Raw genomic sequence first — 15,704 nt, 5'->3', positions numbered from 1 at the left:
TTCTCTTGTGCACTGTCAGATCTCCAGAGCGACTAAAACTCCTCCCACATTGACCACAGCTGTGTGTGTTCTCTGGTGTAGAGTCAGGTAGCCAGATGTAGCAAAACTCCTCCCACATTGACCACAGCTATAAGGTTTCTCTCCAGTGTGTGTTCTCTGGTGTAGAGTCAGGTGGCCAGATGTAGCAAATCTCCTCCCACATTGACCACAGCTATAAGGTTTCTCTCCTGTGTGTGTTCTCTGGTGTAGAGTCAGGTGGCCAGATGTAGCAAATCTCTTCCCACATTGATCACAGCTATAAGGTTTCTCTCCTGTGTGTGTTCTCTGGTGTTGAGTCAGATGGCAAGCATAAACAAAACTCTTCCCACAATGATCACAGCTATAACGTTTCTCTCTTGTGTGTGTTCTCTGGTGTACTTTCAGAGAGATTAATGTTGTAAAACTCCTCCAACATTGACCACAGCTATAAGATTTCTCTCCTGTGTGTGTTCTCTGATGAATTTTAATGCCTGATGATGTGAATCTCTTCCCACAGTCAGAGCAGCAGTGAGTTCTCTTCCTTGTGGGTCTCTGCGGGTGTTTATTGAGGTGTTCTGATCTGGAGAGACTCTTCTCTGTCTCCTCAGCATCATGAGGTTGTTGCGGCTCCCCAGAGGATCCACGATAGTCACGTCTCTCTCCTGTGTGAACAACAAAGTCAGACAGTTGATTAAAGGCCCACAACAGCGGTAATCCAGTGTAAAAGTTGATGCCAAACAGCATAGCCATGATGTTGTACAACAATTGATGTCTGTAATGAATGTTAAAATTATTGTCTTAAAATGAGCAAGAAGTCATATTTTGTCTTGTTTTCACATTAGTAGTAACATCTAAGATTGTAGACTAGAAATAAGTTATTCATGTTGTTGAAACTCTAAGCAGTGTGGTAGAAGACTTTTGGTCTACAATACAGGCCCCTTTGTGTTTGTGCGGCACGAGGGCAATTTGATTGCATAAACTCCTCCATGCTAATGAGGAAACCACTAGTTATGGATGTCGTATATCTGGTGTGACAAGAGATGAAAATAATCTGCCCACTCCATCAAGCAATGGGGACAGCAACACAGGGCATTCACGGGACCTCATGGAACCATGGACCACACCTGCAGAAACTGGACAACATAGGGAAGCAGAGGAGATACCTATCATAGACTTCTCCCAGCTGACGCTTGACATGCCACCTACGCCGCCTCAAGTGGTAGAAACAACCAGCTGGTATCATTAAGTAGAATCAGCCAACAGTAACACGGAAGCAGCAGAATGGGAGTTAGTAGTGCATGACCTAGATTTAGAATAAGAAGCTTCCATTTAGACACAGGTCTAAGATGACGTAATAAGCAATCTACCGTCCCAGTGTAAGCACTCAGTGTAAGCAATCTACAGTCCCCGAGTAAGCACTCAGTGTCAGCAATCTACAGTCCCCGAGTAAGCACTCAGTGTAAGCAATCTACAGTCCCCGAGTAAGCACTCAGTGTAAGCAATCTACAGTCCCCGAGTAAGCACTCAGTGTAAGCAATCTACAGTCCCCGAGTAAGCGGCCGGTGCAAGCAGCAGGGCAGTGTCAGTGTGAAAGTGTGGTTTAGCCACAGCTCCAGAAACTTGCCGCACGCCTAGGCCCTTGTTACACCGCAGTAACTAAAATCCTAAAGTACTCTGCCCAGCCAGAAGACGGGGTAGAGGCATTTGCTGCAGGTATTAGGCAAAAGTCAGCACCGTGACACTGGTAATGAGGAAACCACTAGTTATGGATGTAGTATATCTGGTAATGAGGAAACTGCTAGTTATGGATGTAGTATATCTGGTAATGAGGAAACCACTAGTTATGGATGTAGTATATCTGGTAATGAGGAAACCACTAGTTATGGATGTAGTATATCTGCTAATGAGGAAACCACTAGTTATGGATGTAGTATATCTGGTAATGAGGAAACTACTAGTTATGGATGTAGTATATCTGGTAATGAGGAAACCACTAGTTATGGATGTAGTATATCTGGTAATGAGGAAACCACTAGTTATGGATGTAGTATATCTGGTTGGAGCAAAAAATGGTGAGCCAAGATTTTAGTTTTTCACAATGTATTCTGAATATTACAGCTCACTATCATCGCAGATCAGGAGTGCTACTGAAGGAAACTCACATTAAGCTCTGTGTCTATTCACTAATTCACCACCGTGGGGGAAAACTCAGGGGAGTTCTCATAGGCTGACAGCAAAAATAGCCTCCATTTACAGGTGGAATATGAGTGCCTTTCACACTATTTTTGGAATATAATTGTAAGGCTTGCTTGAATCTCCTGCTTAGTGTAATGTTTGTGGAAGTCTCAAATCAACTGCTTCATACTTAAACACTTCAACCAGTAAAATGCTCTTTAGCTTTTCCATCAGCCTGACAATGAGGGTTTGTAAACTAAGTGTTTGCCAAATTGGCCCATAACTTCACCTAACAACAACATAGACCTACTGTAGGACCCATAACTTCACCTAACAACAACATAGACCTGCTGTAGGACCCATAACTTCACCTAGCAATAACATAAACCTACTGTAGGACCCATAACTTCACCTAGCAATAACATAGACCTACTGTAGGACCCATAACTTCACCTAGCAATAACATAGACCTACTGTAGGACCCATAACTTCACCTTACAACAACATAGACCTACTGTAGGACCCATAACTTCACCTAACAATAACATAGACCTACTGTAGGACCCATAACTTCACCTTACAACAACATAGACCTACTGTAGGACCCATAACTTCACCTAACAATAACATAGACCTACTGTAGGACCCATAACTTCACCTAACAACAACATAGACCTATTGTAGGACCCATGACTTCACCTAACAACAACATAGACCTACTGTAGGACCCATAACTTCACCTAATAACAACATAGACCTACTGTAGGACCCATACCTTCACCTAACAACATAGACCTACTGTAGGACCCCTAACTTCACCTAACAACAACATACACCTACTGTAGGACCCATGACTTCACCTAACAACAACATAGACAACAACATAGACCTACTGTAGGACCCATAACTTCACCTAACAACAACATAGACAACAACATACACCTACTGTAGGACCCATAACTTCACCTAACAACAACATAGACAACAACATAGACCTACTGTAGGACCCATAACTTCACCTAACAACAACATAGACCTACTGTAGGACCCATGACTTCACCTAACAACAACATAGACCTACTGTAGGACCCATAACTTCACCTAATAACAACATAGACCTATTGTAGGACCCATGACTTCACCTAACAACATAGACCTACTGTAGGACCCATAACTTCACCTAACAATAACATACACCTACTGTAGGACCCATAACTTCACCTAACAACAACATAGACAACAACATAGACCTACTGTAGGACCCATAACTTCACCTAACAACAACATAGACCTACTGTAGGACCCATGACTTCACCTAACAACAACATAGACCTACTGTAGGACCCCTAACTTCACCTAACAACAACATAGACCTACTGTAGGACCCATACCTTCACCTAACAACATAGACCTACTGTAGGACCCCTAACTTCACCTAACAACAACATAGACCGAGGACTATAAATCATTTAATATTTCAGGTGAAACATGGAAACTAAAATGTCTTTGTCATGACATTTCATAACCTGATCACCAGATAATTTTGTGAATAATCCCACTAGGCTACTCTGTAATGTGTTGTCATTCAAAATGTCCTGAAAAAAGGAAAATCGCTCTCTTTTTCTCCTTCTGGTTAGATTATCTTGATCTCTGGCTCCCTCGAGTCATTTGTGTGTCTTAATTATTTGATCAAACAACGTGCTTAAAGCATCAGACCAGTTCAGTACATATAGTTGATTTTATTAAAACACATGGGTTGTGTCTGTATTTGGAAAAATACACAACATTTCAACCAATCGATTTGTAGAAATAACAGATGACTCTTGGTGGACCAAGATTTATGTTAGGTGGGGACAGTACTAGAACATGATTTTGGGGCTCCTGAGTGGCGCAGCGGTCTAAGACATTGCATCTCAGTGCTTGAGGCATCACTACAGACACCCCGGTTCGAGTCCAGGCTGTGTCACAACCGGCCTTGATTGGAAGTTAAATAAAGTGTAAAACATTTTAAAATGAAATAAAACATAGTTTATTCAGAAAGTTCAGACCCCCTTCCCTTTTTCCACATTTTGTTACGTTATACAGCTTTATTTTCAAATGGATTTAAACAAATAGAATCCTCATTAATCGACACACAATAATGAAAAAGTGAAAACAGGTAAAAACAATATGAAATAACTTATTTCCATACGTATTCAGACCCTTTGCTATGAGACTCGAAATTGCTTTCAGGTGCATCCTGTTTCCATTAATCATCCTTGAGATGTATCTACAACCTGTTCGGAGTCCACCTGTGGTAAATTCAATTGATTGGACATGATTTGGAAGGCACACACCTGTCTATATATAAGGTCCCAGAGCTGACAGTGCATGCCAGAGCAAAAACCAAGCAATGAGGTCGAAGGAATTGTCCTTAGAGCGCCGAGACAGGATTGTATCAAGGCACAGATCTGGGGAAGGGAACCCCAAAAAATGGCTGCTGCATTGAAGGCTTTCCTCTGACACTGCCTACTATATATGTCCTGGATGGCAGGAAGCTTGGCCACAGTGATGAACTGGGCCGTTCGCACTACCCTCTGTAGCGGTCAGATGCCGAGCAGATGCCATACCAGACGGCGATGCAGCCAGTTAGGATGCTCTCGATGGTGCTGTTGCATTGCCTTTTGAGGATCTGAGGACCCATGCCAAATCTTTTCAGTCTCTTGAGGGGGAAAAGGTTTTGTTGTGCCCTCTTCATGACGGTCTTGGTATATACCCACGTGGGTGTTTGAAAGATGAACTGAGGTCCACACTTCAGTCCAGTTGATGGTGGTAATGCACCTCAAAGAGAAGTATGTGTTGATTGATTCGTGTTTAATGAGTGAGAGTTTAAAACAAACTTTTGCATTGAACCATACTTCTAGGCATATCTTTCATCATAGCCAAAATGTGGTTTATTCAATTATTCAGTAAGCTATACGTGTTAACGAGCTATACGTGTTAACAAGCTATACGTGCTAACGAGCTATACGAGCTATACGTACTAACGAGCTATACGTGCTAACGAGCTATACGTGTTAACGAGCTATACGTGCTAACGAGCTATACGAGCTATACGTACTAACGAGCTATACGTGCTAACGAGCTATACGTGTTAACGAGCTATACGTGCTAACAAGCTATACGTGTTAACGAGCTATACGTGCTAACGAGCTATACGTGCTAACGAGCTATACGTGCAAAAGTCCAACCTCAAAACATAAATGGAAAAACCAAAGAATGTAACATTTTCCCCCTTATGACAACAAATAGATCCTATATTTTTTCACCCACAAGCCTCTAGAACTCTCGTCTTCCTAAAACTAACTAAGTTCTAGAACTCTCGACCCCTTGGAACAAAATAAATTGTAATCCATGGCAAAGCGCTTGCTAAACGCAACTTGCTGACTGCCCACCTTTGAGACAATCAGCAACCTACTCCTGCAATATCCGTAGTAACTTTCCACCTTACTTCTCTCTCTCTTTTCAGGGTTAAATCGATAGGCATGTTGTTGGATTGGGGCCAAGTCCTCAATGTCATGCATTTGGGTTAGCACATCTGAGAATGAATCCTGATATTCTAAAAGCAGGGCAACAACGTCAATGTAATTGTATCCAAAAATGGTCAGCTGGTTGCATAAACAATTATGATTACTAAATGTTAAATAAATTGTAAATATGAAATATCAAAACCAAATGTACACCCCTTTGTTAATATGTATTGGCAATACTTCACTTAATGGTGAGGAATGGAATAATAAAACATGTATATTTTGTCAGGCTGAATGTTTGAAATATGAGGTGATTTGAGACATGCTTCTTCAGTAGTGGAATAAAGACAATTAGCACTTGAATGTTGTCAAGAAATACTGGAGTGATGTCAGATTGTTAATAAAACTGATTATAGACCAATTTATTATACTGCTTTCATCTGCAACAATTATTATATTACATGTATTTTTTAAACAAGCAGCTTTTTCAACTAGTAGAAAACAGCTAGCTACATTTTGAAGTGCTACATTTTGATTAAAGTGGGTCACCAACACAGTAAGGGTAACACAGCTCTTTTTTGTTACTCACTTTGTTAAATAATATTTCAATTCAGAGCCTGGATTTTCCCCTGAGGTTAATATCCATATCATGCTGCAATCAATTGAACAGGGCAAACGATAAGGTAGAACATCATTAAAATACTCCTACTACAATGTTAAAACATTCTACATTGTGACATCATTAAAATACTCCTACTACAATGTTAAAACATTCTACATTGTGACATCATTAAAATACTCCTACTACAATGTTAAAACATTCTACATTGTGACATCACTAAAATACTCCTACTACAATGTTAAAACATTCCACATTGTGACATCATTAAAATACTCCTACTACAAAGTTAAAACATTCTACATTGTGACATTATTTCATTGATTTCCTGAAACAACTTCTTCATGTATTTTCTTATGTTTGATCAGAGGTCTTTTATCAGAGTATCTCTTGTCACATTGATCACAGCTAAAAGGTTTCTCTCCTGTGTGTTTTCTCTGGTGTACTGTCAGACCGCTAGATCTAGTAAAACTCTGCCCACATTGATCACAGCTATAAGGTTTCTCTCCTGTGTGTTTTCTCTGGTGTACTGTAAGACCGCTAGATTTACTAAAACTCCTCCCACATTGAACACAGCTATAAGGTTTCTCTCCTGTGTGTGTTCTCTGGTGTACTGTCAGACTGCTAGATCTAGTAAAACTCCGCCCACATTGATCACAGCTATAAGGTTTCTCTCCTGTGTGTTTTCTCTGGTGTACTGTAAGACCACTAGATGTAGTAAAACTCCTCCCACATTGAACACAGCTATACGGTTTCTCTCCCGTGTGTGTTCTCTGGTGTACTGTCAGACCGCTAGATGTTGTAAAACTCTGCCCACATTGATCACAGCTATAAGGTTTCTCTCCTGTGTGTTTTCTCTGGTGTACTGTCAGAATGCTAGATGTAGGAAAACTCCTCCCACATTGATCACAGCTATAAGGTTTCTCTCCTGTGTGTTTTCTCTGGTGTACTGTCAGACCGCTAGATGTAGTAAAACTCCTCACACATTGACCACAGCTATAAGGTTTCACTCCTGTGTGTGTTCTCTGGTGTACCGTCAGACCGCTAGATGTAGTAAAACTCCTCCCACATTGATCACAGTTAAAACATTTCTCTCCTGTGTGTGTTCTCTGGTGTCTTATCAGATTGCTTGATGCAGTAAAACTCATCCCACATTGATCACAGCTAAAAGGTTTCTCTCCTGTGTGTGTTCTCTGGTGTACTGTCAGATAGCTAGATGCAGAAAAACTCCTCCCACATTGACCACAGCTGTAAGGTTTCTCTCCTGTGTGTTTTCTCTGGTGTATTTTAAGTTCTGATGAAGATTTGCAACCTTTCCCACAGTCAGAGCAGCAATGAGATTTCTTCCCTGTGGGTCTCTTCTGGTGTTTCTTGACGTGTTTTGAGGTGGAGAGTCTCTTCTCTGCCTCTTCAGCATCATGAGGTTGTTCAGAACCCCCAGAGGATCCACGACAGAAACGTCTCTCTCCTGTGTGAACAAAAAGTTGGACAGGTGGTTTAAGGCCCACAACAGCAAAAATACACTGTAAAAAGGTGATGCCAACAGTGTAGCCATTATGTTGTACAAACAATGTCTGTAATGAATGTTAATTATTTGACATTTGTCTTAAGACAGTCAAGTGAACAGCAATAGTTATATTTTGTCTTGTTTTCCCATTAGTAGTAACATCAATGATTGTATGCAAGAAATACGTTTTTAAAGTTGTTGAAATTCTAAGCAGTGGGCCAGACAACTTTTGGTCTCCAATATAGGCACCTTTCTGTAGGTCTATGTTGTTGTTAGGTGAAGTTATGGGTCCTACAGTAGGTCTAAGGTATTGGGATAACTAGCGGTTTCCGCATTAGCATGGAGGAGTTTCTGCAACCAAATTGCGTTTTAGCGAACAGAGGGCAGAGAGTGATGCAGAGAGCGATGCACCTATTTGGGGATGTCTGATAGTATTTACGCACCACCACTAATGATTTGTGGAGCTTCTCAAAGTAATTCTTCACCTCAAACAGCAAGTAAACAAAGTCTTACAAATACTTTGAGGAACTATTGATTAGAGTAAAATATTTCCAGCTCTCACGCTTGATAACCAATCGACATGAAAGGGAAAAATGTAATGCTCTGATCCAGTGGAAATGTCATACAATACCCGATTACTTCTTATCCCTTTCACAAATAGCCGACAACTGTGTCTGTCCCAAATTCTCTGGTGCGGGAAACTGAGAGCCCAGAATATTTTATACAATGTTGCCATCACGTTTTGGACAGACCTAGGTGATAGTTGATACACTGTTTAAAGTTCTATGTAGACAGGCCATGCACAGCCAATGTGATTTATTTTTATCTGGATATTTTCTAGATGTTTTTATTTGTTGGCTTTATGTAGGCAATTTTTACATAGTTGGCAATGGCAATAAGTTATTTAGACTGTATAATTTTCATTTCGATTTATATAGAATGTAGATTAATCGCAGACAATGATTTTGAGATACGATTATAAATTAAATTAAAACTGTTCCAGTAAAATGTGAATATGAAAATCATAACTGGCACCAGATCAGTAGAAATGGTTAGATAAATGTTCACTCCAAATGGAAAACGTTGGCGACTGCTGTTTTAGTCTATTACTGGAAACTTCAGGAGCATAATGACTGCTGGTGTAGTCTATTACTGGAAACTATAGGAGCATAACGTCAGAATTTACGAAGGCCAGCAGCAGCGGGAGGAGGAAGAGTTTTTCCTATGGTTATCCTATCTTGATCTCTGGTTCCCTCAAGTCATTTGTGTGTCTCTATTTAATAAAAACAGGTGATTCCTATGTTGCACGCATTTATGAAATTGCTTATTCCAGTTACTAATAAGCATGCACCCATTAAGAAACTGACTGTAAAAGCTGTAAACTCCCAGTGGAATGACGAGGAATTGAAAAATGGTATGGTTGAGAAGGATGAGGCAAAAGGAATGGCAAATAAGTCTGACTGTACAACCGATTGGCAAACGTCCTGCATTGAGAAGTCATGTGACTAAACTGAATAAAAAGAAGAAAAAACACAATGAAACAAAGATAGATGTAATAAAGAATGATAGTAAAAAGCTTTTGAGAACCTTACATACAATTTTGGGGAAGAAATTAACTGAATCAGATGGCTCATTCATCACAAAGCCCACTACTCTTATGATTTTTTCATTGGCAAGATTAGCAAACGTAGGCATGTCATACCAGCAACAAACACTGACACTACACTTCCAAGTATATCTGACCAAATGATGAAAGACAAGCATTGTAATTTAGAATTCCGTAACGTCAGTGTGGAAGAGGTGAACAAATTATTGTTGTCTATCAACAATGACAAGTAACCGGGGTCTGACAATCTAGATGGAAACTTACTGAGGATAATAGCGGACGATATTGCCACTCCTATTTTCCGTATCTTTAAATTTAAGCCTACTAGAGAGCGTGTCCTCAGGCCTGGAAGGAAGCTAACGTAATTTGACATGCGCTATGCTCTGCATAGTTAGCTCCAGGAAAAATGTTACACTTATTTCAGCCATTCTGTGACCAAAAACAAGCTACATATGGACAGTACCAAAATAAACTGACTCTGGAAATGACAAAGCGCCTCTTAACCTAGCTGGAAATGGGACAAACGGACCCCTTCTGTGGAAACAGACTGGGACGACTTCTAATCAAATCTAATTCCCAGGAACGGGGTTCATACAAACCACAGAGACTGTGTGGGATAATAACATGGCCGTGTCCAACTCTGCTTGTTCCCTCGACTCAGCTACCAACCAGAAATCTAGAACAGGGCCCTTTACCTGTATCAATAGACACTTCATAGTGAGCTACAGGTAGGAATCAGCAATAAATCCCAATAATGAGCCACCTATGGGAGGGGTATCCCTTTGTGGACAAATCTCAAAGTATTACTGCTACCCTGGGGAGATTGCTATACCCCTTGAACATGGGCTCCAACCCTCATCGGATGTGGCAGGCTTGCCACATCAGACTCCAAAGGGAAGCACAGCCGATAGCTGCCCAGTGACACAAGCCTACAAGACGAGCTAAATAACTTATGTGCTCACGTCGAGGTAAGTAACACTGAAACATGCATGAGAGCATCAGCTATTTCGGACGACTTTGTGATCACGCTCTCCGCAGCCGATGTGAGTAAGACCTTTAAACAGGTTAACATTCACAAGGCCGCAGGGCCAGACGGATTACCAGGACGTGTACTCCAAGCATGCAAAAAGGGTTAACAAGTTGGTGAAACAGATGTGCTGGAATGAAAACAATATAGGTGCTACTTTGAGATCACAAACTCTCACATCTTTCACAGCACAGAGCGAGGGAGTCCGGGGGAGGACTGGAGGAGCAATGGAGGAAGCATTGAGGGATTATCTTGGCGTGAGTACAGTTGGTGAGACTGAGTGGACGATGGTGAAGAACAGTGGAGTGAAAAGGGCTAAAGTTGGTAATGAACAGCAGTTTAGGGTCGGAGTGGGAATCATCAGCAAGGATGTTTTTGAGGGTGACCTGTTAATTGTCTCAAAGATGGTGAAGTGGAATCGGTTCGAGTGACCAGGAGTGGTATGATGCCGATTGTGTGTCAACAGCGCAAAAGGAGAAAGCTTTGTGTGGTTTAGGTTAAACATTTCAGGTAGGTGGATTCAAATTAATGATAGCCGGAAGGTTTTACTGTGGTTTGGTGAAGTGGTTCTCCCATCTTGTGTAAAACCTGGGTAAGTGAGATATACAGAAGCCGCTGCAGTGTTACAATTGTAAAAAAGGTTGGACATGTGGCAAGTGCTTGTCGAAGTAATGAATAAGTCATAGTCAGATGAAGCATGTTGTAATTGTGATGGGAATCACGTTCCCGAGTTCCCGGAGTGCCCTGTACGGATGAAGGAGGTCGTAGTAGCTAGGATGATCAGGTCCATCCAGCAGGTATCCTACGTGGAGGCAGTGAAAATAGCCTTAGGAGTAGAGAGGAGAAGGTAGAAGGTATGTCCCACAGTCTGCAGTGAAGCCATGCAGGAGAAGGATCCCAACAGACAAATAGTGAAAGAGAACACACTTTGTTGTGTTTATAGAGCAAGTGATAAAATGCATTAATAAATTATTAGTAACCTTCGTCCAAAACTAGCAGTTTCCAAAATTGCGTTTGCATTGCCCTCACTGCCGCAGTGATAAATTGCATTAATAATAAACTAATAAGACATCTAAGAAGCCAGACATCATTGTGAAGGCAGCAAATAGATTTCTGGATCTCCAGGACTTCAGACAAAATGTTACAGGGAGAACTGAATGAAGAAGTTCCCCCCCTCCCAGGTTCATGAAACTGTGTAGGGATCTGAATAGTACCATTTTTGTTTGAAATTCGGGGTAATGGAGTGAACTTGGTAAGTGTTTATTTTTTATTTTACGTAATTAGTATGATCTGTTAATCCCATTTTTTTTGCGTTTTGGTTATTTTTTACAACCCCGTACAGTAGGTGGCAGCAATGCACCTGATGAGTGTAGTCTGACAATAAACCTCAGAGAAGAAGACATGGTAGGAATCAAAGTGTTGGTCATTGTTTCCAGTTGAGCCTAATTAGATGTTACATTACATGTTGTTTTCTTACTTCATGTAGCCTGCTAGCTAACCAACATTTTCATACTTCGCTTACTCCTCTCTGATAAGATACCGCTTCACAAACATGCTTATCTAGGCCTACACCAGCACTGGTACCAGGCAGTATTAGCTAGCTATGTTTGCTCTGACTCTTAATACATTTAGCAAGCTAGCTAGCCCGCTAACTAGCGATTAGCAGCTAACATTATTTAAGCAACACCTTGCTAAAAGAGAATATTTCACCTTTAATGTAATGGCATGAAAATAATTGCTGGAATATTATACAATGACTTATCAACAGCTCTAACAATTTGACCCGCACAGGAAATCCACACTGGCAGTTATAGAAAGACCCATTTACTATATAACCAGTACGACATCCGGGAACTTTTGGCATACTAACTATATCACACTATGACCAATAAGCATACTATATACTCAATTAACATCACAAATAGTACGGTTAGTATGAGTATTCTAACACAGCTAATGACTTCTCAACAGCTCTAACAATTTGACCCCTACAGGAAATCTACACTGGCAGTTATAGAAAGACCCATTTACTATATAACCATTGATTCTTGACGAATATAACTTATAAATGCCTCAACTGTTTCAGCCGTATTACCCCACCAGAAACCAAAACATAAGCTCATATAACACCACTGTTTGTAAACTAATACTATATGGCTGAGGAGTAGGGTCATTCCAAGCATTCTGACCTCACAATGACAGTAAAGCACCCAAGCTAACTGGCTAACGTTGGACAGCTTGCTAGACACAAATCAGAGAAAAACTCACTCTTACCATTTTACTTGCCTTAGCAGAGCTGGTTAGGCTGTTTTCATGTTATCCAGAGTGTTGGTGACTAACTGTGCTCCTGGCAACAATTTCATTTGAGCATTTTTTGCAGATGTTTACTGACACCGGCCATATTCAACGGGTGTTGAGCGTTATTAAATTCATCAGTTATTCTGCTCTCTAATCAAGTCAACAAACATTGGGTAGTTAGTTAGAATATAGTTACTATACTGGCAAGTTTGATGTATAAGTAGCCAACTGACGTTAGGTAGCTAGTTAACATACCGATACATACTGCTGTAAAGATATGCTATGCCTTTTGTAAGGATAGTGTAGCTAACATAACGTGTAACGTAACTTAGTTGAAAAGTCATTACTTTATTACATTGCTCAACATTTGTCATAATTATTTAACCTCTAGTGACACCACAGCCCGTGAACGGGACCGTTATCATCTGACACTAATTAGCATAACACAACGGACATAAATCTTCCTAGAAAATCTTCCTATTCATGAAAATCACAAGTGAAATATATTGGAACACAGCTTAGCCTTTCGTTTATCACCCTGTCATCTCAGATTTTCAAAATATGCTTTACAGCCAAAGCTAGACAAGCCTTTGTGTAAGTTTATCGATAGCCTAGCATAGCATTATGCCTTGCTAGCAGCAGGCAACCTTGTCACGGAAATCAGAAAATAAATCAAATTAAATCGTTTACCTTTGATGAACTTCGGATGTTTTCACTCACGAGACTCCCAGGTAGAGAGCCAAAGTTCATTTTTTCCCAAAGGATTATTTTTGTAGGCGAAATAGCTCCGTTTGTTCTTCACGTTTGGCTGAGAAATCGACCGGAAATTGCAGTCATGACAACTCCGAAAAATATTCCAAATTAGCTCCATAATATCGACAGAAACATGGCAAACGTTGTTTATAATCAATCCTCAGTGTTTTTCAAATATCTATTCGATAATATATCAACCGGGACAATTGGTTTCTCAGTAGAAGCGATTGGAAAAATGGCTACCTCTGTATTTTATGCGAGAATTTCTCAGGGAGCGTCAGGTGACCACTTGCGCAATGAAGCCGCCTACGGGTATTTTTCAATATAAATGCGTAAAACTATGTCACAATGCTGTAGACACCTTGGGGAATACGTAGAAAGCGTAATCTGGTTGATAGGGCATTCACAGCTCAATAGGGACACATCGGAACGCAGGGCTTTCAAAAGATGAGTCACTTCCAGATTAGATTTTTCTCAGGCTTTCGCCTGTAACATCAGTTCTGTTATACTCAGACAATATTTTTTACAGTTTTGGAAACTTTAGAGTGTGTTCCATCCTAAGCTGTCAATTATATGCATATTCTAGCATCTTGTCCTGATATCCTGTTTCATTTGGGAACGTTATTTTTCCAAAAATGAAAATACTGCACCCTAGTACCAACAGGTTTTTAAAGCAGTTCATTTGTATCCGCTCTCGTTGGACTTTGGCTGAATATTTTCCTCCATTTTCTTCAAATCTGAAATTGATGTGAAGTCACGCCCATTTCCCAAAGAATTGCATTATGGGCCGTAAAGTACTGCGTGTATATTTCATATTTTGGTGAATTTAGTACGACATCCAGGAACTTTTGGCATACTAACTACATCATACTATGACCAATAAGCACACTATATACTCAATTAACATCAAATAGTACAGTTAGTATGAGTATTCTAACACAGCTCAGGTCCCTAGGCAGCCATTTTGTTTGTTGAAAAACTAGGTGGCCCCTTTAAAAAAGACACACAACATTCAATCAACCAATCTGCAGTTCAACCAATAACAAAGCTGTAATTACACCACTATTTTGGTAATAAGATGAAGGATGGGGCTGGAGAAATGTAACTACTCTCAAATTCATAGACAGACCTATGGATGCAAGGACTGACCATCCATGATATCAACATTATAGTTTCAACCATGTTGAGGCTATACAGTGTTGATTTACATTGTTTCTAAACATTGGAGCAAAAAAAGCTTATTTGGGGTTCTGATGTGGTAAACAGTTGAACTAAGCTCATAAGGCATGTGTTATATGCCTATGGATGTAGCAATTGCAAATTTCCCCTTTAACACCACACATCAGTTCAACAACCGCAGAGTTTGTGCTTCTGTTTTTAAGACAGTACTTACTAGTGTTAATCAGGGCCCGTTCATCGTTAGAACCATCGGACGCCTTAAGATGCGCTTGGGAAACCGGGCCCAGATATCCAGTTTCCTCCTCTTCTACATTTTTCGATGACACAGTCACCTCCCCCTCCACTTCTTTCACTTTGACTCTGAACGAGTCTTCCTCTTCTTTAACTGAGACCTCTTTCTCTTCTTTCACGATAACAGCCTCAACCTCTACTTGTTTTTGTATTGTAACAGCCTCCTCTTCCACGAGAGCGTCTTTCTCCATCCAGCAGGCAGACCACCTCTTCTTCATCATCAGGGACGGGGTTAAGTTTGTGACTGGAGCTATGAGGCATGTACTAAAGTCGCTAAGCGGTATAATTCAAAGCAGAGTCCCTTTATCAGCAGCACGTGATCAATGACGTCTGAAGAATCATTTCGTGGAACACCTGATTGGTTTGGTATTGATTAATTTGGGCTCGTTCGACATTGCAGCCGGTGGCTGCTGACTGACTAATTTACAAATCACCTTGCGCCATAAATAACTACTCATTATTATTTATAAATCAGTCAGCCAGTCACCGTTTACCCACAATGCAGCATGGACTTGATGCTCTCGATCAAGGCCCGTGGTTTCGTAGAAGACATGAAGGCTACGCTGCTACCGTGTGGGAGGTCATCTTTAAAAATGTGGCTGTTCTAAATTCTGTGTCGCTCAAAGCCTTGAGTAATGAACCTATTTATTTATTTTTAAATTATTATCTGGAAAGAGCCAATACTTCAGAAAGCTTTGTTTCCCCATCACTACTTTTCAGCA

At 40.5% G+C, this 15,704-nt stretch overlaps 1 protein-coding gene across 1 annotated transcript; it reads right to left on the bottom strand.

Moving 5' to 3' along the window:
* Positions 1-15,268, bottom strand: LOC118938123 (uncharacterized). The gene is made up of 2 exons (XM_090194701.1): positions 14,906-15,268; positions 1-680 (listed from the first exon to the last, which is right to left on the bottom strand). The coding sequence occupies exons 1-2, from the start codon at positions 15,201-15,203 to the stop codon at positions 16-18; spliced, it is 963 nt and encodes a 320-aa protein (XP_090050827.1). The 5' UTR covers positions 15,204-15,268; the 3' UTR covers positions 1-15.
* Between the last annotated feature and the right edge of the window lie 436 nt (positions 15,269-15,704).

This window comes from Oncorhynchus mykiss, chromosome 13, assembly GCF_057628025.1.
Source record: "Oncorhynchus mykiss isolate SJ-2025 chromosome 13, ASM5762802v1, whole genome shotgun sequence".
NCBI lineage: Eukaryota > Metazoa > Chordata > Actinopteri > Salmoniformes > Salmonidae > Oncorhynchus > Oncorhynchus mykiss.
This window is presented reverse-complemented; position numbering and strand designations above follow the sequence as displayed.